Source organism: Athene noctua, chromosome 1 (genome assembly GCF_965140245.1).
Source record: "Athene noctua chromosome 1, bAthNoc1.hap1.1, whole genome shotgun sequence".
NCBI lineage: Eukaryota > Metazoa > Chordata > Aves > Strigiformes > Strigidae > Athene > Athene noctua.
The window spans coordinates 2,965,081-2,988,692 of record NC_134037.1 but is presented as its reverse complement, the minus strand read 5'-3'; the positions used below and the strand labels follow the sequence as shown (position 1 = coordinate 2,988,692).

Sequence of the window (23,612 nt, the reverse complement as noted above, 5' to 3'; positions counted from 1 at the left end):
TTCAGTGTGAGGAGGAGGAGGCTGAGGGGAGCCCTCATCCCTCTCTGCAGCTCCTGACAGGACATTGCAGAGAGGCTGGGGCTGGGCTCTGCTCCCAGGGGATCAGGGACAGGACAAGAGGGAACGGCTGGAAACTGCCCCAGGGGAGGCTCAGGCTGGGCAGGAGGAGAAAATGTTTCCCAGCAAGAGTGGTCCGAGAGTGGCACAGGCTGCCCAGGGAGGGGGGAGTCCCCATCCCTGGGGGGGTTTCAGGGCCGTTGGGATGAGCTGTGGGGGGATCGGGCTGATTGTTGGACTCGATGATCCCAAGGGGTTTTTCCAACCTGAATGATTCTGTGATTCCGTGATTCTTTGAACTCCTTATCTCTTTCTATAATGTATTTCCCTGGTGTCACCATTGTCTGGATGGTCCATCCTGCCCCATCATCTCCCTTTGAGATCCATCTAGATTAACGCGCCTCCGGAGGAGGAAGACCCAAGGCAGAACATGTTTATTTTGGGAGGCACGTGGGAGCTTGTGGGCAGGCAGGGAACCCGCCATAGAGGCAGGTACCCACCAGCTGCTCCAGCAGAAGGCCCAGCGTCCTCCTGGGAGATGCTCTTGGGACGGAGCCACCCCAGTCTCCTTTCCCGGAGCACGTCAGGGTGCGCATTTGTAGCTGAACTAAGGCAAAATACTGAGGCAGGGGAAGAGCTTTGCTTGCCTGGACTCCCAGAAATCCATGTGCAGGATTCACTTGTGGGTCAGGGACGCAGGCAGGCTCTGTGCTGACCACCAGTGATGGTTCCAGGGACTCCATCCTTCAGAAAGGGCAGAAAGCCCTATTAATTAAACGAGGCTGTGCTAGCTAATTGTGCTCTGCTTGCGAACAGACGCACAGAGCTTGGAGGACTCGAGCCTGGATGTGTTTATAAACCCCTCTCCTGCTCTGTTGGAAGCAGCTGAGCATTTTTTAGGCTCCTTCGTGGCTTTTCAGTTCCAAGTATCCCTCCCCAGGCAGCTGGAGAGCATCAGGATTATACATTGAACTGTAACGAGTGCTTCCAAAGAGTTAATAAAAGAGGCTGGAGAGGGTTTGCAGAGCCTTAAAATGTATTTTCCGAGGAGTGAACAACCCTTCACTGCTCAGCAGCTAAGCACAGTTTCATTTCCACGTGTTTTCTGTTACAGACTTCTTTGCTGTGGTGTGGGGAGGGTGAGCTGCCATTTCAAATAAAGTCTACCACTTAATCTACCACTTGCTAGATTTTTTTTTTTTTCATGTGTGATTATTTTAAGAATCAAAATGTCAATTAGGAACAACACTTAACTATGGGGCAGGCTCTGCAGCTTGCCTTCAGCCTCGAAGGAATTACTTCCTTTCTGGATTTATCCTAAGGAAATGCCCCAGGTTTGCTTAGAGCCACCTATTCGTGGGGTGAGAACAAAAAATATTTGGGTAAGGCTTGGGAAAGAGCTAACAGGAATTACAAGCGTTAAAAAAAAAAAAAAAAAAGAAAAGTATAAGCAAGATTTTGGAAGAGCTCTTCACCCTTGTGCTTCAAAGCACGAGCAGAACTTCAGCGAAGGGAAGAGGAAACTTTTCTTCGGGTCAAATTGTCTTGTATCTGCCCTTGAGCGTGATGCTGGGGAGCAGGACACAACAACCCCCAGCAGGGCTACAGGCCTGGGGAGGAGTGGCTGGAGAGCTGCCGGTCAGAGAGGGACTGGGGGGGTTGAGAATGAGCCAGAGTGTGCCCAGGGGGCCAAGGAGGGCAACGGCATCCTGGCTTGTGTCAGCACTGGCGTGGCCAGCAGGGACAGGGAAGGGATCTGAGCCCTGGGCTCGGCACTGGGGAGGCCACCCCTCGATTCCTGGGTTCAGTTTTGGGCCCCTCACCCCAAAAAGGCCATTGAATGACTCGAGCGTGGCCAGAGAAGGGCAACGGAGCTGGGGCAGGGTCTGGAGCACAGGTCTGCTGGGGAGCGGCTGGGGGAACTGGGGGGGTTCAGTCTGGAGCAGAGGAGGCTGAGGGGAGACCTCCTGGCCCTCTGCAACTCCCTGCCAGGAGGGGGCAGAAAGGGGGGATGAGTCTCTGGAGCCAAGGCGCCAGCGCCAGGCCCCGAGGGAATGGCCTCAAGCTGCCCAGGGCAGGGTCAGGCTGGCTCTGAGGAAGGATTTCTGTGCAGAAGGGGCTGTTGGGCGTTGGAATGGGCTGCCCAGGGCAGGGGGGAGTCCCCGGGATCCCTGGAGGGGTTGAAGAGTCGGGCTGAGCCAGCGCTGAGGGATCTGGAGGAGTTGGGAACGGTCAGGGGGAGGGTCATGGTTGGGCTGGAGGAGCTTCAGGTGCTTTTCCAACCCAGATGATTCTGTTATGGGCCTGGGCCTGAGAGTGCTCCACCACGCATGGACAGTGGACTCCAGAGAGGAGGCATGGATGCCTCATTGTTGGAAGGCTTCAAGGTCAGGTTGAACGGGGCTTGGAGCCCCGATCTAGTGAAAGATGTCCCTGGTTTGCCAGGTGGGCACCACCTGGAATTGTCTCTGCCCACCTCAGCGGGCTGATTTCCCGCATGAGGAATCCCGTGAGCCCGCTGGATGAGGGATGAAGGGCAGAGATGCTGTCCCTTGGTTTGCCTTTTGGTTGGCTCTGGGTTTGGAACCTTGGTTCTGCCGGGAGCTGGAGGTTTGGCGAAGAAGAGGCTGTTTGGAAATGTTCAGCCACCCTGAGCCTCCATCCCTCGTGCCGTATTTTTTCTCACCCATTTGGGGGCAGAAATAGGTCGTGGAGATCTGAGCCTTCTCTGAGCAAGACTGGATAGCCTGAGCTGCTCCAGCCTTCCAGCTCCATGTGTTTTCTAGACATGGAGGAGAAATAAAATACCCATTAAAGTGGGCGAAGATTCCAAGTGCAAGTTTGGGTGCTTCAGCAAACAACTGATGGGCACCCTGCTCCTGCCACATGTCCTTCATTCCCACCTCTCCATCTTCCAACCTCTTCACATGCCCAACGAGCAACGCCAGAACTTCACTGCTCATTTTATCTCCACTTAACGTCTGTTTTGGAGGCCCACAGCTGCCTCTGTGCCCTTCTTCTTCCTCTGCCTCCAAAATGACCTCCCTGCAGGAGGAGATGGAGTTGAGATGTATTTCTGCTGTATTGTGGTTGTCTCCCGTTTGCTTTAGTTCTCTTTTGTTTTGCAAGCTTGAGCTTTAAAGAAATTCTCCTTGGTTGAGAAATTACGTTATTTGGAGGAGTTGAGATGTGAAAACTTCTGCTGCAGGAGTTGAATTTGCTGCATTTAATTATCTCTGTGACCCTGGGTTTAGGGGTCTGTTCTGCTTCTCAGTGCTCTGGGGTTAGGATTTGATGGAAGGGCTATGTGGGAAAAGAAAAAGACTGGTTAGTCTGTTATAAATTGTAATATTGATGCCTGTTGCTTGCAGTGCACTTTTCATCATCACTGTTGTCTAAACATCATTTAATTCATAAAATGCCACTGTAAAGGAAAAGCAAGCACGTGCCCTGTCATGTGTATTAAAAATACCAATTCATCTACTCAGGGGCTACCGTGAGACTGTAGGAAAGGGGGAAAAAAGAGCAGTGAAGGTCAAGAAGGAAATCTCTGCCTTGGTGGGGAGCGTGAGCGGGGTCTGGGTTTATGATTTCCAGGAGGCACCATCCCTGGAGGGTCTATCCCAAGGTGGAGCTTCCCGTGGCCACCCTGGGCCTTGTCCTTGTGATGTGCCACCTGTGCACCGTGGAGGTGAAACTGGAAGAGGCTGCAGTGGTGACTGAGCTTGCCACCAGTTTGGAGGATTTTATCGGAGCTATGAAATATTTCCAGCTAGGATTTAGGGAGAAATTTCCCATGATTTCTTCTGGCAAAGGACAAAGCTGTCATCTTGGTCAGAGGTCTTGGACGCTGCTCTCTCAGCCAGGGAAGGGCAGAGGCATCTCAGGGATGCCCAAAGCCAGCAGCCTCCTGGCTATTTATCACAGACCAGGGCGTCGGCTGCAGCCTCGTGTCTCAGCTGATGGCAAAGCCTCTCATCAAAGCCAGGACCCCAGTTCCTGCCAGATTTCTCCATCTTCTCCAGACTGGAGCTTCATTCCCTCTAACCAATGCAAAGATTTTCCCTAGTGCTATCAAGTTGTCTATTAATTACCCCATGTTAATGGCCAGGCTTTCCCTAACGCCGAGGGGTGGCTCTTTGGGAGCAGTATGCATCCTCAGATTTTAAAGCTTCCCTTGAGATATTTTTCTTTTTAGCCAAAGCTCATTTATCTCAGCCCCTTTAATCCCAACCTGCTGCTTTATAGCGCCACTATTACAGCCACTGGTGCAAATCCTTTTCCCAGTAACTTTCCCATTTATTTGAGTCCCTGGGCTAAATGTCTATTCTTCCACTCTTAGCCATGATGAAGGCTGGAAAAACTGAATTATATTTTACTACCCCATTGAGGGTAATTACATGCCCGAGGCCGGCATCAGTTTTGGACACTTGTTCCAAAAAGTCACTTCTGTTTCTTAGAAAAGACCATTTTTTATTATTATCATTTCAGCATAAGCATATATTACCAAAGCTAATTATCTCCCATTTTAAATAGCTGGAGGTTATATATACCATTAATAATTATGCTAATTGCAGTGCACGAGCATCTTGAAGCTGCCGCCAAGGACTGGGCTGTGGAGTGGGGACCTGTGCATGGCGGGGGACAGTCCTTGTCCCCCCAGGGTCTGCATCCTGCCAGGCAGAGGGATGCAGGACCAGTTCTCTATCCATGTGAGATGCTTGGTGTTTTGGCAAGCAAAGGGATGTGGGGAGCAGCGTCGAGGGGGGCTGTGTCCCTGTGAAAGCAGCACTCGGTCTCGCTGTGTTTGGGCTGAATCACTCAACCTGTGATTTTTTTATTTTTTTTTTTTTTCTTAGTTTGCTGCCGAACTGGAGCAGCTGGACCAGCTCCTGCCCTCGCTGGAGAAGGCGGCTCAGCTGCCCAGCTTGTGTGGACCGGAGAGAAGCGAGAGCGGTGTGGCTGGCGTCACCGTCAAACCAGAGATGCTGGCAGCCCCCCTGCAGCCCAGCACCGCTGCCAGAGCCCCCACGGGACTCAACCGTACGTGTCCGACCCCGGGGAACGCCGGTGCTCACCCCCAAACCCGATCCCTGCCGGGGGGTGGGAGGGGAGGGTCCCCTCCATCACCGGCTTTGCTGGGGTACCACCATCCCGCATCCAGCCATGGTGATGCTCTGGGGAGACCCTGGGCTTTGCAGGCTGGTGCAAGGCTGGTGGCTGTGAGCCTCACAGTCCCCCCTGCAACAGCCGTGGTGTGAGGAAGAGGATGGGCTACAGTCCCCCCGAGATGTGTGCTGTGTCCCAGGGGAGCAGGCAGGTTCAACCAGAGCTGTTGGAGGTTTCAAAGCAATGCTGTCGCTTCCAGACAGCGCTTTGAAACTTGATCTGCTCAGGTGGAGCATCAGGACCTTTTTCTAGGTACCACAAAAAAAAAAAACAAACCAACCCAACTTTTCTCCAAAGCGAGCAGTTTTACCGAAGAAAAAGTTAGGATTTCTCTCCTGAATGAGCCTGCAGACAAATAATAAATTCAGGGTGTTACATAGCAACGTGAACTCCGTGGCTGGAGGCTTAAGCTGTGGCTTCTCAGGGTGGGCTTCTCCGGGCTGGGCTGTAACAGAGGCACAGCTGTGCCCAGCAAACCGCCCTCACCCACCATGGGGAAAGCAAGCTTTTACTGATTGCAGCATAAATTTACCCAAATAACTGCACTCAGGGGCTCGTGCCATCGCAGTGTCCTTGACTGGAGCCCACGCTGCTCGCTTGCCACGATGCACGTCCCCCGTGCCAGCCCAAGCCCCGTGGCACAAGGGGATGCTCACTTGCCCCTTCAGTACCACGGCATCCCTGGGGCAACCTGCCAGAGCCCAGTCTGGCCCCGTGGGGCTTTTCCCATCCCATGCTTGATTTTTTATAGATATAATTATCTGTTGCATCCCCCATATTGCTGCTGCTGCAAATCACACCGAGTCTTGAATGCTGAAGTGCAGCTTTCAGAACAGAGGGAAGGAAGAATGAGCAGCAGGACAGGGCCCAGTATAAACCAGTTAGCTGCTGGTCCACATCCTACCCAGGGAGGAGTAATTGTCCTGTTACTTACTCAGCAAATGGCGATGAGGAGGTTTTGGATCCCAGCCTAGCAAGAAGCCCGTGAGGCAGCTCTGGCAGGCAGGGCTGGGATATTTTCGGATGACTCAGGTTGCACAAGTGGAGCCTTTAAAAGGGTGAGAGCATCGTAGCAGAAGGAAAAGCAACGTGGTGGTGTGAGCGCGGGCAAGTTTGTGCCATAAAGTGAGGGGAAGCCCACCTGGGAGGCTGCGTTTGCAGTGGGCTCTCAGGGGGGACCCTCTGAGGGCAGCGCCACTGAGCAATGGCTTGTAGGTCTCTAATCCCCAAAAAAACCCTCTGTGAGCTGCAGGCAGGTTCTGGAGCAAAGTGCTGTGGGCTGAAATGTCATCCTGCCTGAGAGAAATCACAGGGGAAGAGTTTGGGGTTTCATAAATTGGAGTATCACCTACCAGAGGATGTACAGGGTGGAGGGGGGGATGCTGGAAGGGCGGTAAGTGATGGCTGTGCTGGGCCCAGAGGCATCGGGGAGCGGTGCTGTGCCTCCCCTCCGTCAGGAAAACGTCTGGGAAGTGAAAAGGAGCTGTCAGCCCTCCCCTCCCAGCTGGATTCATCATTCATTGCTCAGGCCTGATCGTTCCTTGCTAAGAAACATGTCCCAGGGCTGAGCTGGTTGGTACCTTCAGCAGCAGGGACACTCGGTCCAGGGTAAACTGTGGGAGTTTCACCAAGGCCAAATGCTGGGATCTGTTCCTCAGCAACAGCCCCCGGCAGGGCTACAGGCCTGGGGAGGAGTGGCTGGAGAGCTGCCGGTCAGAGAGGGACTGGGGGGGGGTGAGAATGAGCCAGAGTGTGCCCAGGGGGCCAAGGAGGGCAACGGCATCCTGGCTTGTGTCAGCACTGGCGTGGCCAGCAGGGCCAGGGAAGGGATCTGAGCCCTGGGCTCGGCACTGGGGAGGCCGCCCCTCGATTCCTGGGTTCAGTTTTGGGCCCCTCACCCCAAAAAGGCCATTGAATGACTCGAGCGTGGCCAGAGAAGGGCAACGGAGCTGGGGCAGGGTCTGGAGCACAGGTCTGCTGGGGAGCGGCTGGGGGAACTGGGGGGGTTCAGTCTGGAGCAGAGGAGGCTGAGGGGAGACCTCCTGGCCCTCTGCAACTCCCTGCCAGGAGGGGGCAGAGAGGGGGGATGAGTCTCTGGAGCCAAGGCCCCAGCGCCAGGCCCCGAGGGAATGGCCTCAAGCTGCCCAGGGCAGGGTCAGGCTGGCTCTGAGGAAGGATTTCTGTGCAGAAGGGGCTGTTGGGCGTTGGAATGGGCTGCCCAGGGCAGGGGGGAGTCCCTGGGATCCCTGGAGGGGTTGAAGAGTCGGGCTGAGCCAGCGCTGAGGGATCTGGGGGAGTTGGGAACGGTCAGGGGGAGGGTCATGGTTGGGCTGGGGGAGCTGCAAGGGCTTTTCCTACCCAGATGGTTCTGTGATAATCAAGAGTGGGGCTTATTGCCTTGGGAGGAAAGGGAATCCTGCATCCAAGTTAGAGTGGGGAGGAGGGTGAGCACAGTCTGACAGGGACTGCAGTGCGAGGGCTTGAAATGCCAACTGCCTCCCTCCTGGGTTACAGCATCTCAAATCGCCGTTACCGCCGAGGAGATCCACCACCAGCCTCGCTGAAGGTGCTGCCGTCGGGTTGAACTCATGCTGGGGTGACAGCAGTGCACCCCTAAACCTGTCCCTGAGGATTTAGAGGTGCTGCTGGCTGTGAGAGGGGTTGCCAAGAGCCACAGCTGGTGGCCACCCGCTTGCAAGACTGCCTCTTACATTCATTTTTCAGCTCAACGTGAGCATTTGAGACGTGCTCCCTGATGGCAAACTGCAGCTGAACTTGCAAAAACAAAAAAAAAAACCCTACCTAAATAAAAACTAGAATGATGCAAGGCCTAACAACATCCTTTTAATTGATTTAAAGCCAGCAGGTGATAGATGAGAGCTGCACAGGCAGGAAGCCAGCATGGGGAGCATCGCTGCTGAGGCTCCCCTCTAGCTGCCAGGCGTAAACTAGCATAAGATGAGCTGTGGGGGATGTGGGGTAGGGGAGAACTTTGTAGAGTCGGGCTGAGGGTTGGACTCGATGATCCCGAGGGGCTTTTCCAGCCTGAGTGACTCTGGGATTTTTCTGAGCAGTGGTGATCTCGCAACGAGCCTTGGGAAGAGATCTCACTTGTGATTCTTTTATTTTCTTTTTTTTTTTTTTAATTTGTGTGTGTATAATGTGATGAATCAGCAGCGATGAACAGTGGGCAAAGCGTGCAGGCTGGCCGTGCCCCCTTTGAGTTCTGCGACCCCCTGGAGCCCACACAGCTGAGGCCGGTTCCCTGTCCCGCGAGCAACGGCAGCAGCCCGCACACCCGCGGGCCGGCCCAGCAGGGCAGGGGCACGGTGCCCGCGCCAAACCCCTTCCCCCCCGACACAGGTAGGTACAGCCGCAGGAATCGGCTCCTCTCCACCTTCTCCAGGTGACGCAGTGTTCCAGGGTGTCCCGGGGGAGAAGAGGCATTGTGGGGTGGAGCTCAAGCATCGCTGGTCACCCGCAGCTTTTCACAAGCAGCGAGCTTCCAACTGTGCTTATTCCTTTCTCTCTTTTCACATCAGTTTAGTTTCAGACAAAGCCCGTCTGTCTGTCCTCATTCCCGGGGAGGCAGTCGGAGGAGGCTGCATCCCTTCACCTGAGCAGTGACAGTGGCTCAGGCTCCCCTGGCACTGGGCAAAGCTTAATCTCCACAAGACCTGGAGCACGGGTGGTGTGTTGGGAGAAAAGCTGCAGAAGCAACAGTCTCACCTCACCTTGCTGAAATCACCGACAGCAACACACCGCAGAGCTGGCCGTGAGCCATTTCAGCAGCCTGGGCTCCAGAGGGCTGTGGATGCTGCTTCTGCCCTTCTCCACCTCCCTTGATGTGTCAGGAGGTGCTGAACATGACCTGGAATAGTGACCTTGCTTGCCACCATGCGCTGGGGCTGCACAACGGCTTGACTGTAGGTGCAGAAACCAAATAACCCAGATCTCACCTTCTCACGGTGGTAGCATGGGACTAGTAGAGCTGCTGGATTCAGCCGCTGCCCTCTCTGCTGGTGGCCAGGCTCCAGGAGAGCCTCAGCCCTGCATCTCCCACACCATTTGCCTTGGAGCACAGCTCTGGCCCCGCTTGTGGCGTGGCACTGCCACACTCCCCACCAGCCTGTGGATGCGTGATGCGCGTGGCCGGGACTCGTTGCAGCTCTGGAGAGCCCTGGACACAACCGGTCCCTCTTCCCTCACGTGAAGCTCAGGGTTTGGGCAGTTTCTCTTGAGAAGGAGAGCAGCACCCAGGAGCTTTCATCGTCCTCTGAGTCCCCTCCAGGAGAGGAGGCAGAAATCAGCCCAGCACGTTGTGTCATCGTAGCAGCTGCAGCTATAGAGTATGATTATTTTACATCCTGCCCTGATACCCCTTAATCCATAACTGGGTCTGGCTGCCTCGAGGAGGGTCACCCACCCCCCCGATAAATGAGCCACTGGTAAATGATGCTCTGCTTGGCAAAATCCACCATCACAGAACCACAGAGTGGTTTGGGTTGGAAGGGACCTTAAAGCCCATCCAGTGCTACCCCCCTGCCCCGGGCAGGGCCACCTTCCACCAGCCCAGGTTGCCCAAAGCCCCGTCCAACCTGGCCTTGAACCCTTCCAGGGAGGGGGCAGCCACAGCTTCTCTGGGCAGCCTGTGCCAGGGCCTCACGCCCCTCACAGGGAACAATTTCTGCCTTAGATCTCATCTAAATCTCCCCTCTGTCAGTTTAAAACTCCTCCTTGTCCTATCCCCCCCCCTTCTTGCAGCCCCTTTCAGCCCTGGGGGGCCGCTCTAAGGTCTCCCTGGAGCCTTCTTTCCTCCAGCTGAACCCCCCAACTCTCTCAGCCTGTCTGCTCCAGCCCCCGAGCATCTTCACGGCCTCCTTTTGCCCCATGCAAGTGCAGAGCAGAGGGGGAGAATCCCCCCCCTCGCCCTGCTGCCCACCCTGCTCTGGGTGCAGCCTAGGACATGGTTGGCTTTCTGGGCTGCGAGCACATGTTGATGGGTCATGTTGAACTTCTCATCCACCAGCACCCCCAAGTCCTTCTCCTTGGGGCTGCTCTCAGTCCACTCCTCACCCAGCCTGGATTCGTGCTTGGGATTGCCCTGACCCATGGGCAGGACCTTGCACTTGGCCTTGTTGAACTCCATGAGGTTCACACAATCCCACCTCTCCAGCCTGTCCAGGTCCCTCTGGGTGTCACATCCCTTCCCTCCAGTGTGTCACCACCCCACACAGCCTGGGGTCGTGGATGAACTTGCTGAGGGTGCCTTGATCCCACTGTCCACGTCGCCAACAAAGATGTTGAACAGCACTGGTCCCGACCCCTGAGGAGCACTGCTTGTCACTGCTCTCCACTGGGACATCGAGCTGTTGACTGCAACTCTCTGAGGGCAGCCACCCAGCCAATTCCTGATCCACCGAGTGCTCCATCCGTCAGATCCACGTCTCTCCAATTCAGAGACAAGGATGTCGTGCTGGACAGTGTCAGATGCTTTGCACAAGTCAGCATCAGTGAACCTGGGGACAATTCAATTTTGGGGCAAGCCAAGGAAGGACTGAGGACAGGCTGCACCACGACTGTGCCATGAACCTCCCTGGCCTGGCTGGAGCTGCTGCGGCTGCCGCTGGCACCACCGGGATCCGCCTGTTGCCAAGCAACCTTAAGGCTTTTTTTAAGAAATCTTGAGGAATAGAGAAGTGCTTGGCAGGAGCCACCGTGCTGGTAGGTGCCGAGCACCCCCGAGCTGGACCTCCGTCTCTTCCCTCCTCTTAGGGCTCTTCTTTTCTCTTGTTTAAAACAAACTCCATGGTCCAGGTGGCATGTGAAGCTGGTGGCTCCTTGTGCCAACAGCAAAGACACCAAGCACCGAGTAACCAGAAGTTTTCAAGGAAATAACGTATTTTGGTGGGAAAAAAATGAGAACAAGCTGAGCTTGGTTAAAAGAAGAGAGATTTTCATCTTTAGCAACTGCCTTCATCAGCACTTCTCTTAGAAACTCGGGGGGTTTGGCCTAGGGCTGGCCCCCGATAGCGCAACCTGATGTGGCAGAGGTGCCACCCCAGCCAGAAATGTGCTTTCCCCTCTGGTTTCCATCTCCCTGGATCTCCATGGTTTAGCCAAGATGCTGTTTGATCTTCAATTCCAATTCCTCTTTCAAATGGGATGACGTAAAGTCTCCAAGCTCATAAATCTCTCTGTCCTAGGCTTGGGCTCCAAGTTCTGCTACAGCTTAATTTAATTGCATTGGCTTCTTTCCCTGGGCAAATTAACTTTGCTCCAGAAGAGAGGCAGGAGATGCTAATGGGTGTGGGCTATTTTTTAAGCTAAAATCTTCAGTAGTAACAATTTGCCTTCAAGAAGAAACTCTCTAAGTTGCCTAAATTTTGAAAATCTTGCTAGAAATGTGCTGAAAATGGAAATATTTTAATAGCATTTGCACGTACTGGGTATGCAGGGTCATATATATCTGCTGTGTGTGCAGTATTTGCATAGACTTTCACTGAGAAGCTCGTGCTTATAATTAATAGTTAGGAAACCACACCTGATACCTGTAACTTTTGGGTTGAAAAATTGCCTAGATGGTGAACCTTGGCATCCCTTTTAGGGTTGTTTTAGCACACTGTTGGCATCCCGTTGCTCTGAGCTTGCTCAGCCTCCCCAGCATCACCCAAGTCTTGCCCACGCACTAACCTTTTCTCCCCCCATCCTGCGTTCTTTCTCCCCCCAGGAATGCCTGAGCTGGAGATGGGGGTGCCGGATCACCAGTTTGGACAGCCGGGAATGGGGGAGCAGATCCCCTGGACGGACAACAGCATGGCAACCATGAATCGAGGCGCGCTCAATAAACCCGAAGAGTAAGTACTGCCGGGCTGGCAGCTTCCCTCCCTCTCCCAGGAGAACATTGAGATGTCCTGGCAATAGCTGCCTACGTCAAAGAGACGTGGCCTTCCTTTGCAGGCTGGGATGAGCACGACTGCTCATCGCCGTATGGTGGTGCCAGTACCGTAAAAGTGCTGGGACTTGGGTTGTGTAGGGTGCTACGATGTGAGAGAGGACATCTGTTACCTCTCTAGGGACAAGCACATGAGTAGACAAGGAAGGTGGGTTGAAGGGAGACGTCCAGGGTATGCCTAGACCCGATCAGACTGGCTCTGAGGAAGGATTTCTGTGCAGAAGGGGCTGTTGGGCGTTGGAATGGGCTGCCCAGGGCAGGGGGGAGTCCCCGGGATCCCTGGAGGGGTTGAAGAGTCGGGCTGAGCCAGCGCTGAGGGATCTGGGGGAGTTGGGAACGGTCAGGGGGAGGGTCATGGTTGGGCTGGGGGAGCTGCAAGGGCTTTTCCAACCCAGACGATTCTGAGATTCTGTGACATTGGAGGGACACTGGGGACATTCTAGAGTTGAGAACAGTTGGGGTGGAGTGCATGGTTGGACTGGGTGATCTTCAAGGTCTTTTCCAACCAAGATGATTCTGTGATTCTGTGAATAATCCTGCATATCCGTGGCACAGCCAAGGATGCTGCAAGCGGTTAATGCTTGGACTGGATGATCTTCAAGGTCTTTTCCAACCGAGATAATTCTGTGATTCTGTGAAGTCCCCACTATCCCTTGCCAGTGCCAACGTTTGGGTTGGTGGTCTCCAGCATCCCTTCTTGCCAGGGGCAGTGGTGGGATCTGGAGAACCACGGGACAGTTTTTTGTTTTCGCGTGATTGCAGCTCTTTGCAGTCCCCACGTGCTTGGCAGAAATTATTACAGCTCTAATTCAAGGTCAAATAACCCCCTCCAGTCCTCTAGCCACCTTTTTTTGGGTCCATGCCCCACGGAGCAGCCAAGGGGTCATCGCCTGCCCAAATTATGACGTCACTCCTTGGCTATACATGGGTTGGACAAGACTGTAGGTCAGATACTTTGGGATGGGAGGTCAGAAGGGTGATGAGTCCTGCTGACAGAGCTCAGCGGTCGATGCTCTCCTGGGCAAGGGGCACCCCAGAGTCCTCGCTGAGGCAACGGCGCTGGCAGCAGTGCTCATGGAGATGGATTTGGTGTGGACAGGAGGTGAATCCTCCCCCTGGCCCAGGGAGGGCTCCAAGTACCTGGTTTAGGAGCCAGCACTGATGAGCTTTGCACGGATCCTCCCGCCAAAGCCCAGCCCTCTTTGTGGAGAGGCAGAATTTCCTCTACTAATTAAAGTCTTTAGCAGATGAGCACAACCTCTTGTTTTCCAGTCATGAAGCAGACACATGTAAGAGTTGTATTTGAACAGGACAGTAGCCAAACATTTTTCTTGGGGCTAAATTTGGATTAATTTCTCAAAGCTCTTTGCTCAGCCCAAGAAGAGAGTTGCTGAAGTGGTCTCCACTGCTGCGACTGGATCTTGGGCTTCTGCTGTAAAGACTTAGCCTCTCATTGCTTGAAATTGCTGGGAGATAAAACAAATCCCCATTTAATTGAGCATTTACATCAGCCCGAGCCCTTGCCGCAAGGAAATAACTTCCCTTTTAAGCCTTGCTGGTGTCATTATTTTGTTGGAATAAGATCCCTGGGGCACACCTGGCAAAGGGCAGAGCTGCTAGAAAAAATCAATCTGTTTTTTAAGCTATGAATGTTCCTTAAAATGGTGCTTATGGGGTAAAAATGACCTTACCTTACTCGGCAGCCTTGTGCTCTGAGCACTGAGTCAGTCTGGCTGGCTGTAGAGGTCTCAGTCTCCCCAGCCAGCGCAGCTGGGAGGAAGGGAGCTGGATTTTCTTCTGGCTCACCCTTTGCAGCAGGATTGTTGAGTGAGGACCCAGACTGGTGTGGAAGGGTTGGGTTCTGCACAGGTCTCAAGGAGGGAAGCGTTTGGCAACAGCATCCCGTGAGTCCTCAGGTGGGAAAAACACCTCGGGTGGTTTTCAGGGCAGAGCCCTGTGCCAGGAGAGAAGGTTGGACCGGTGGAGCGGCGGCATCTGCCCGAAGGCTGCTGAGATGTGGAGGTAACAGATCTCACACAGTCTCTGCCTTTGGAGAGCGATGGTTTCAACCACACTTTAAAACTGCAGCCTGGTCAGGGTTTCACACGGCAGTGTTTGATTTTCTCAGCGTTGAGGGGGGAGAAAGCAAGGAAAACAATGCTGTGTGATGGGGACTTCCCACGGCGCCGTCAGGTCCCTGCAGCAAGGTCGGGCTCCCCACGTGGTGGGGATGTGGTGGGAGCCACTGGCAGAGCCATCACACGGACTGGGGCGCCGAGATGGTAGTGAGAGCAGAGGCAGAGGCCTGCTCGTCCTGGTGAGCCGCCGTTCCTCCTGAATTAGGGTCTCTGGGCGTGGATGGTTCCTGCCAGAGGTGGTGGGAAGAGGCGACACTGGAAGAAGCTGGTTCCTGGCTCAGTTCCCTCTTGTATCTTCAGTAACCGTAGGTCTGATGGAGCATCGTGGGTGAGACCTGCCTTGGCAGCATCTTGGTGGGGTGTAAACTCTTCCATCTAGCAGCATGGTGATCAACTGCAAAACCCCGCTGCCGCTGCAGCCCAGAAGAGAGATTCTGCTGGGGAAAAGCCTCTGGACTTCAGTCCTCAAGACCTGTAGATCTGCTCCAGCTGCAGAGGACCCGCTCATCCTGGGAGATGCCCACGGTCCCAGCAGCTGCCTGTCCACCCAGCCGAGCCCGCGGTCGGAGCCTTGGGACTGCAGATATTACAGAACCAAGAAATGTATTTCAGCTAAGATCAAACCAGCAAAGCTTCTGGTTTGGAGGCTCTAAAGGTTTCCCAGCTGGGAGGTTCGCACTGGCTGGAGATGGGCTGACATCCTGGCCTTGTTTAAGGAGCTGGTGGTGCCCAGATCTCCCAGCACCAGGTGTCCTGGGGAAAAGGAGCTTGCTTTTTAAATCCTCCCATTCCCCAAATCCTCCCCTGTCTTTGCCTCTTGATAAAGTGGGACGCTACAACATCCCCTCTGTCATGTCCCAAGCATGAGTGCTCTTGTCCCTTCTTCTGCGGAAGCGGGACACCTTGGGCCAGCTCCAAGGCTCCTCGAACCAAGTCCAGGTTGCTGTTCTCACACACATTAATCCCCCAAGGTCAAACGTGCCACCCAGAGCCCGATCCGGTTGCCTCAGCGCTGGCAGCCGGTGCCATCTGAGAGGTCTGAGGTTTCTTGGACATCTGTGCAGGGCTGGAGACCCGCAGCCTTTCGGAGCAGCGCTTGAAGGCCACGCCAGGGAGATTTTTATGGGACCTCAAGCAGCATTTGACACCCATCTCTGCAAGTAGCGGAATTTCTCCTCACTGCATGAAGAATCAGAGTTTTCACCTTAAAAAAAGCCTGAAGGGTTGCAGGGGATAGAAAATCTTTGCAGCATGAAGCCATATGACAGGACATGATGCACGAGGTCCAGGATCTCCTCTGTCCCACCGTTACCTGCCCAGAGACTCATCTGAAGCCCACCACGGCATGGTGCTGCAGGAGAAGGCTGCCAAGAAGGATGTGCTGAAGTTTTATTTACTCTGTAAAGGTTGCATTGTCCCCACGATCTCTATAAACCAACTTTGCCATCCGTGTGTGGGCTGAAGAAGCGGTGCCAACCTGAATTTCTCCTCTAGCTGCCTGTAAATGTGGAGAAGCAGCCTGTCCTCCCCTTCCTCTGTGGGAATGGTGTCTGTGTGGCAAACTTTGGCCTTGACACTGAAAAACTGGGTTTGATACAAGCAGCAAGTAGCAGGGACCTTGGCTATGGAGTGAAATGAGCCCTGCTCTTCACCTCTGTCTCCCCGCTTCCCTCTCTGCTCCCGCTCTGCCGTTGCAGAAATCCCAATGCCGAGTATTTCTTTTCCCTGGATTAGGCTGCGTGTGTTGGCTGCAGCAGTCTCGGTCAGATTGGCTTCAGTTCCGTACTGTACATCTGGTCCTCATCTGGAGCTAAAAGGATAAACATGTCTGCTGCTTGGGAACTGCTGGCATGTTCGAGCCCTCGCCTTTGTGCCTCTCTGCGAGTGTGATGTGCCACGGCTCTCTTCATCGTGTCAGACCCGGCAAATCCAATTGACTCCAATTAGTCACGTCATTGGAATGTCTCTCATTACATATTAGTCTTATTCCCAAAGAATATTGAGCGAGCTTTGCAGAAATCTTATTTTCGCAGCTCAAAGGTTCCCCTTTGCCTTCAGCTGTTTGCTTCCAGCTGCTCTGGCTCCGTCCAAGCCTCCCCGCTTTCGTGCCGGCAGGAGTTTTGCTCTGCTTCCCGCTGTCCTGCCCAAAACGCCTGTGGGAGCAAAGCCTGCAAAAGCACTGAATTTTGCTTCCCAAACCTCACCGCTGGGCTTCGTTTTGTGGAGAGGTTCATCCTCACAAGCAGGTTTTGGTACAGGGCTTGAGCTTGAGCGGGCTCAGGCGGTGTCGGAGCCGGGGCACGAGGCTGCAGCCCGTGGGGTTCGCGTGATGCGGCGGGGTGGGAGCGAGTCCCCACGGCTGCAGGGGCTGTGTCGCTCCAGCATCTCCCAGCTCAGCCTCCTCCCTGCTTCATAAACCTTAACGTGGCTCCTCTTGCCTCCTTCTCTCTGCAGCCAGTGCATCACCTCGCAGCTGGACGAGCTCCTGTGTCCTCCCACCACGCCGGAGGGTCGGAACGACGAGAAAGCCCTGCTCGAGCAGCTCGTCTCCTTCCTCAGCGGCAAAGACGAGACGGAGCTGGCTGAGCTGGATCGAGCTCTGGGGATCGACAAACTGGTTCAGGTAAAAAGAGAACCACTCCTGGGACTTACTGGAGGTCGTATACGGGGCCAGATGCTGAGGCTTGACGTGAGCGTGGAGGAGGATTTCCAACATCTGGTAACGGGAGGCCAGATGTGAGTGGGAACACACGAGCGCATCAGATTCAGAGATGATACATAACACCATGCCGTTCTCTACCCCCCCCCCCCCCCCCCCCCGCCAAAAAAGCTGGAGAACGGCCCCATGAAATAGGATATCTCGCTTCTCCGCTTTTCAAACGATCCCCCATGAGAACCAGCAGCCTGGCAAAGAGGCGGCCGAGCGGTTTCAGCCCCGGGGCAGCTCATGTAACAGGGAGCCGGGGGGGAGAGCTGGCAGGCTGTCCTGCTTCCCCACCTTACGGGGGGATTAGGGCACGGAGGAGCCTTCCAGCTGGAATCCCACAGCCTGGGATTCCTGAGCCTGGGTTGTGCTACCTAATAATATATCTAATGGCCTCATTGGTATGAAACCGTGCAGCCCTTACTATCAAGATTGACTTACAGTGCAGCTGCCCTTCTGTCTTGGGTTGAACCGCAGGGAAAAAAAACTGGAAAAGAAAAAAAAAAAAAAAAGAGATTTGCATTTAGTACTGCTGTCGTACTTGGATAGCGCTGGGGCCCTGGTTTCTGCAGCTGAGCTCCAGTGGACGCTCCATTTTTGCAGATATCCGTGGGGGCAGATGCCTCTGGAGGGTCCAGGGTTTCATAAATAACAAGGCATGGCGGGGGGGCAGAAAGCTGGCTGCAGGGGAGCGAGCAAGGGGTGTGGAAAATGAGATGGATCGCTTGGGATTTATCGTCCAGTGGTTTCTTTTTCCGTGCCCCGTAGCACTCACACGCGTGGGGTTTTTATTTTTTTTTCCAAAACAAGGACCACAATCAAAAGCCTGTTAATAAACGGGATGTCCTGTTTGTTAACAAAGAAAGAAGCTTCTCAGAGCAAACCCCTCTGGGTGCTCGGGGGCTGATCCTGCACCGTTTAAGCCCGGAGGTAGCACGTTTTCTGCAGCCTTGCACTGCGCTGCCGGGAGGGTTTATCTTTTCATCAGCCATCTGGGGGACCTGTCAGTGAATTGATTGCCGAGGCAGGTATTTGCCACATCCCCTTTTCTCAAGGCTGTGCCTCCAAAATCACCACCTGCCTTTGGGTTTTGGGAGTTTTTTTGCAAGTTAGGGGTAGGGAGTTCAGCCTCTCTGGTACAGAGGATCAGCGATGCTCTTGCCAAAGATGCAGCTGCAACAGCTCAGTGTTTTCAGGAGGGTTTTGCAGACTCAGCTGGCACAGCTCCCCAACAACCCCTTCCTGCACCAGACAGGCTCCAGCGGTGTCGGACGGCCACATGAGATGCCCTTGGATGGCACCCGACACTGCCGAACGTCCCCACGCCCATCCAGCACTTCCCCTGCCGAGGAGCACCTGGCTCGGGGGGATTATCTCATGTTTGGACCCCAACCCAGCTTTGCTCTCATCCAGGGATCATTCCGTTAATGGGAATCTTGGGCTTTTTCCATGGCTTTGGCTTGAACCTCAGAAATATTTTGAATAATTCCATGAAATATTTGCTTGAAATACATCTTTAGAGAAACAACTCGTCAGCATAAAGGCATCTTTGGGAACAAAACATGTCGCTAGTTCCTCTCCAGGATGTGTTCTTGGCAGGTGGGGGTTGGCATCCCCTGACTTCACCAAACCCACCACCTTCTCCGCGCTACCACAGACGTGGTGGGTTGAGGTGCTGGAGATACCTGCACCCAGTTTAATCAGGAGGCAGCTGGAAACTGGGTAGTTTGGGGAGAGAAAAGAGCCTTATTTCAGCAGGTCTGTGGTTTCTGGTCATCACAGGCTGCTGGTTTATGTCCTGGTATCCATATAAACTCCATCTGAATTTATCTTAAGAAATTTATTTTTCCCCACCACCAGTTTAACTGATCCTAAGCAACGTATCTTTCCCCACCACCATTCCCATATCCTCATCTCTGCCTGCAAGCCTCAGTCCTTCAATGGGCACCATCTAACCAAATCCCAAAGGCAGTGGCATTTGCCAGGGGGTTGTGTGCGTGGTTTCTCTTAATGCCGCTTTCTGTTAATCCCCAGGACTCGGATTAAGGATTCTGGCTCCCAAGGTGTTCCTTCTCTGTGGGTTCATAGCTCAAACAACAAATTTCTCTGCCTGAGCCAAGCTAGAGCAGCACAGAGTATCTTCTTATCATGATTTGCTGATGTGGAAATCATGCCCTGGCTGTAATGTGGCTCATTTGTAGAGGAATGACTGTACTGTAGACCAAAAGGTCCCGTCTGCCCTGGGCTCCTCGCAAGGGATGTTTGGCCAGTGAGGTACAGCCGGGCTTCCCCATGAGCTCTCCCCGTCCTGGGGGCCCCTGGCTCCCACCCTTGGACATGGCCTCTGTGCAGGGTGCTCTTGGGGCAGATGGGGACCCAAAACACCCCACCCTCTGCCTCCAGCCAAGCACCCGAGACTGCATAAAAATAGGAAAGGAGAGCGAGCACAAACTATTTCCCATGTTCAGGTCGATCCTCTGAGCCTTAGGGTCTGTCCAGCCAGGTGTGTGGAGATGAGCAGCTCAGTGCCAGCAAACCCTGCAGAGGAAGGCAGAGAAAAAGGCAGAGAAAGGCAACATCACTTGATTCCTGGGTTCAGTTTTGGGCCCCTCACCCCAAAAGGCCATTGAATGACTCGAGCGTGGCCAGAGAAGGGCAACGGAGCTGGGGCAGGGTCTGGAGCACAGGTCTGCTGGGGAGCGGCTGGGGGAACTGGGGGGGTTCAGTCTGGAGCAGAGGAGGCCGAGGGGAGACCTCCTGGCCCTCTGCAACTCCCTGCCAGGAGGGGGCAGAGAGGGGGGATGAGTCTCTGGAGCCAAGGCCCCAGCGCCAGGCCCCGAGGGAATGGCCTCAAGCTGCCCAGGGCAGGGTCAGGCTGGCTCTGAGGAAGGATTTCTGTGCAGAAGGGGCTGTTGGGCGTTGGAATGGGCTGCCCAGGGCAGGGGGGAGTCCCCGGGATCCCTGGAGGGGTTGAAGAGTCGGGCTGAGCCAGCGCTGAGGGATCTGGGGGAGTTGGGAACGGTCAGGGGGAGGGTCATGGTTGGGCTGGGGGAGCTGCAAGGGCTTTTCCAACCCAGATGATTCTGGGATCACCTACCACTACCCTGCAACCCCCCTGCCCCCACCAGCCCCAGGGGATGAGCCCTGAGCCCTTCAGAAAAGCCTGGCCTTCGTCTTTGCGCCCAAGCACACCAAAAGAAATAATTTCCATCCCTCTAAGGTTTGCTAAGCCCCGAGGAGCGGGTGTTTAATGCCCTCCTCAGTGCAGTGCTGGCTCCCCCACGGGCCGGAGCCTGGCCCAGGGGCTGAGGCAGCAGCATCCTCACAAGCAAGCTGCCCCATGCCAGACGCCTCCTCCGTCCCCTCTGAGTTCACCCGGGAGAGGTTGGGTGCCAGTGGGTGTGATATTTTCAAGTGATATTTTTATTAAGTGATATTTTTCCTCCCTCTTTGCCTTGGCCAGGGCGGTGGGCTGGAAGCCCTGACGGAGCGGTTCCAGCCCCAACAAACCACCCCACCGCTCATGATGGAGCAGAAACCCGGCATGTACCCCCAGCCTTACTCCTCCGCCTCTCCCACCACCAACCTCCCCGGCGCCTTCCCCGGCATGGTCCGGCAGAAGCCGTCCTTCGGCCCCATGCCCGTGCAGGTCCCGCCGCCCCGCGGCGCCTTCCCCACCAACATGGCCATGCAACCCCGGCAGACGCTCAACAGACCCCCGACGGCCCCCAACCAGCTGCGACTTCAGCTGCAGCAGCGGCTGCAGGGCCAGCAGCAGGTAATTCACTCCCCTTTGCACCCCAACGCCGCGGGCAGGAGGACGGAGCCACCCCGAGTCCTGCCTGCAGCCCGCGCGTCCCGCTGGGGAGGGATCGGATGGCTGAGAAGCTCCTGCATCAGAGTTTTGAAGGTCTCTCTGGGTTGTTTTTTTTTTTTTCCCCCCCTCTCCTCCAGCTGATCCATCAAAACCGGCAGGCCATCCTCAACCAGTTCGCAGCCAATTCCCCAGTGGGCATCAACATGCGGGCGGGGATGCAGCAGCAGATCACGCCGCAGGTAAGGGGGATGTGGCACCATCTTCCAGCTGGGAAAAATTGAGGGTTAATCCCCACGCCCTCTCAGTTAGCACAGCCTGGCTCACTCCTCTCTGTCATTAACGGGAGAGAAAAATGCTCCCATGTGCAAGACAAGCTGCTGTGGGGTTTTTATTTCGCTTCACTCTTACTCCACCTCCTTCACCTGCTTAAGGTATAAATACTTTGTCATTTCTTGGAGAAGGATGTGCTGTTGCATTTAACTGAAAAGAATCTTTAGGAAATAGATGCCATCCTTTAAATACTAGAATCTCTAGTGCATCTTCTTAATGATCCTGCAAATCCCCAGGCCCTAAAGTTCTTTTTTGGCTTCTAATAAAGTGCTGAAAACATCTGCTGGGGATGAGGAGAGAAGTCGGAAAGCGTTCGGAAAAAAAGTCCTGGTGATTTTATTCCACTTCTCGGCAAAGCTTTTGCCTTTTCATGAAGCGGCGTGACATCCCTAATGTGCCGTGGGGAGCATTAGTCACAGGGAAGGGGACCAAGTGGTTCCTATTGTAGCTCCGATTTCAGCCGCTGATGGCTTTGTCAGGCTTTTTAAGGTGATTAATCCCAACACTTCTGCCTCAGCCATATGGGGAACGAGCCCATGGTGATGGAAAAGCTCATGGGATTGGGATTTTTTTTTTTTAACATCTTGCAACCAAAAGGGTCAGAGTTGGGGATCCTGGGCTCTGGCACGTGGGAGCATCCCGGTGAAGGCCCAAGAAGTGGGTCCTGCGGAGGAGAGGGGTGGTTGGTGGCAGCCGGGTGGCTGAGAGCCCATTTTCCCAGCTCGGGGGATGCTCCTGCTGCTGGAGTTTTGCCATTCGGCACATGCAAGGGCTGATCTTTGATATCTCCAACCCGCGCTGCCCTGCACCAGCACAAACAGGCCGATTTACAGCATTTCAGGGTTTTTCCAGCTTGACTTGCAAACCGAGGACAGGCACCCCGAGCCGGGGAAGGGGAGCACCCGCGGCTCTTACGCCGCGACACCTCTGAGCTGTCTGTCAGAACTGGAGAGTAACAGTGATAATTAGGGCACCCCCCTCCTTCCCCACAGCCTCCCCTCAACGCCCAGATGCTGGCCCAGCGTCAGCGCGAGCTCTACAGCCAGCAGCACCGGCAGCGGCAGCTCATGCAGCAGCGAGCCATCCTGATGAGACAGCAGAGCTTCGGGAACAACCTCCCCCCCTCCGCCGGGCTCCCGGTACAGATCGGAGCCGCTCGTTTGCCCCAAGCACCCCCCCAGCAGTTCCCTTACCCCCCAAACTACGGTACAACCCCGGGAAACCCTCCCACCTCCACCAGCCCCTTCTCGCCGTTGGCATCCAACCCCGAGGCCGCGCTGGCTAACCGCAGCAGCATGGTGAACAGGGGGATGATGGGCGGCGTCGGAGGGCAGTTCGGCGCCGGGATGACCCCGCAGATGCAGCAGAACATCTTTCAGTATTCGGGATCAGGTACGTCGAGCAGCTGGTTGGATCGGAAAGCTGTCTGGCGGTGGGGAGGGAGAGGTGGGGGGCAGAGCTGAGACCCACCCCCCTGAGGATGCTGCAGCCCAGCTCTGCTCGCCCATCACCCGGGGCTTCATCCTGGCCATCACCCCCAGCCTGCGTCCCGGTCTGGTCTCTGGTCTCCACCTCCCAAGGGACCTTTTTGGGTTGCATCTCAAAAAAAAAAAAAAAAAAAAAAGCTGAAAGTTTGGGCAACTTGAACTCTTTTCCTTGAAAAGAATTTCCTTAACTCTTGAAAATCCAGCAGCAAGATGGTCCTCTAAATTGTGTTTCCTTAAATATATATGCCCCAAAAAAGGCCAGAGCCTTGTTGAGATGGCTGAAACGAGCTGCAGGCTCGTGTGGGCACCGAGCTCCCGTGAGATGGGTGAGCCCACGCAGAGTTCATGGAGGTCTTCACGTTGAAGCATCAGTGCAGGGTCTCAGCAAGGTGGACTTTAGGGATGAGTAGAGAAAACTGAGTAGAGAAAACTGCGGTGTGGCTGCCATAGCCCTGCAGGAACCTGCTCTGGCATCTTCTCATCATGGCCCTGGCTATTTTCCAGCCGGGTGTGATGCTAAAGAGGAGCACCTGCTGAAGGAAGCCACTTGGGGGGGAGGGTTCCCCACTCCTTCATCCTTTAAATATTTGCATTTGAGCTACACAGCTGCTTGAAATGAAAAGCAGAGACCCCGAGACCAAAATTTACGGCTGATGCTTCTGGTTTGATGCCAGCAGTTGCAAGGGAGGAGGAGGGAATCGGGACTGCTGGTGGGGGTCTGGGCACCGCTGACGTGTCTGTCCTTCCCCAGGCATGGGTCAGCAAAGCGAACCTGCCTTTGCTCCGTCGCTCAGCCCCAGCAGCCCCTTGATGTCACCCCAGCTCCCGCCTTCACAAAGCCCCATGCTGCAGCCGGCACCGCCGACACCGGGCTACCAGTCGCCTGACATGAAGACCTGGCAGCAAGGAGCCATGGGGAACAGCAAGTAAGATCATGGCGGGGGGCAACCTGGGG

The 23,612-nt window shown here is 54.8% G+C and overlaps 1 protein-coding gene across 9 annotated transcripts in view; it reads left to right on the top strand.

Annotated features, from left to right (window-relative positions):
• Nucleotides 1–23,612, top strand: part of NCOA1 (nuclear receptor coactivator 1) — a 190,020-nt gene that overhangs the window by 161,409 nt on the left and 4,999 nt on the right. For 6 of the 9 annotated variants that reach the window (XM_074895419.1, XM_074895422.1, XM_074895418.1 and 3 more), the window contains 8 exons: nucleotides 4,917–5,100; nucleotides 8,401–8,589; nucleotides 11,957–12,083; nucleotides 16,774–16,942; nucleotides 20,487–20,801; nucleotides 20,978–21,079; nucleotides 22,163–22,562; nucleotides 23,409–23,583. In XM_074895419.1, the coding sequence (XP_074751520.1) occupies nucleotides 4,917–5,100; nucleotides 8,401–8,589; nucleotides 11,957–12,083; nucleotides 16,774–16,942; nucleotides 20,487–20,801; nucleotides 20,978–21,079; nucleotides 22,163–22,562; nucleotides 23,409–23,583 (1,661 nt within the window). The remainder of the gene's footprint in view (nucleotides 1–4,916; nucleotides 5,101–8,400; nucleotides 8,590–11,956; nucleotides 12,084–16,773; nucleotides 16,943–20,486; nucleotides 20,802–20,977; nucleotides 21,080–22,162; nucleotides 22,563–23,408; nucleotides 23,584–23,612) is intronic. The other 3 variants (XM_074895423.1, XM_074895421.1, XM_074895426.1) reach the window with 2 other exon arrangements.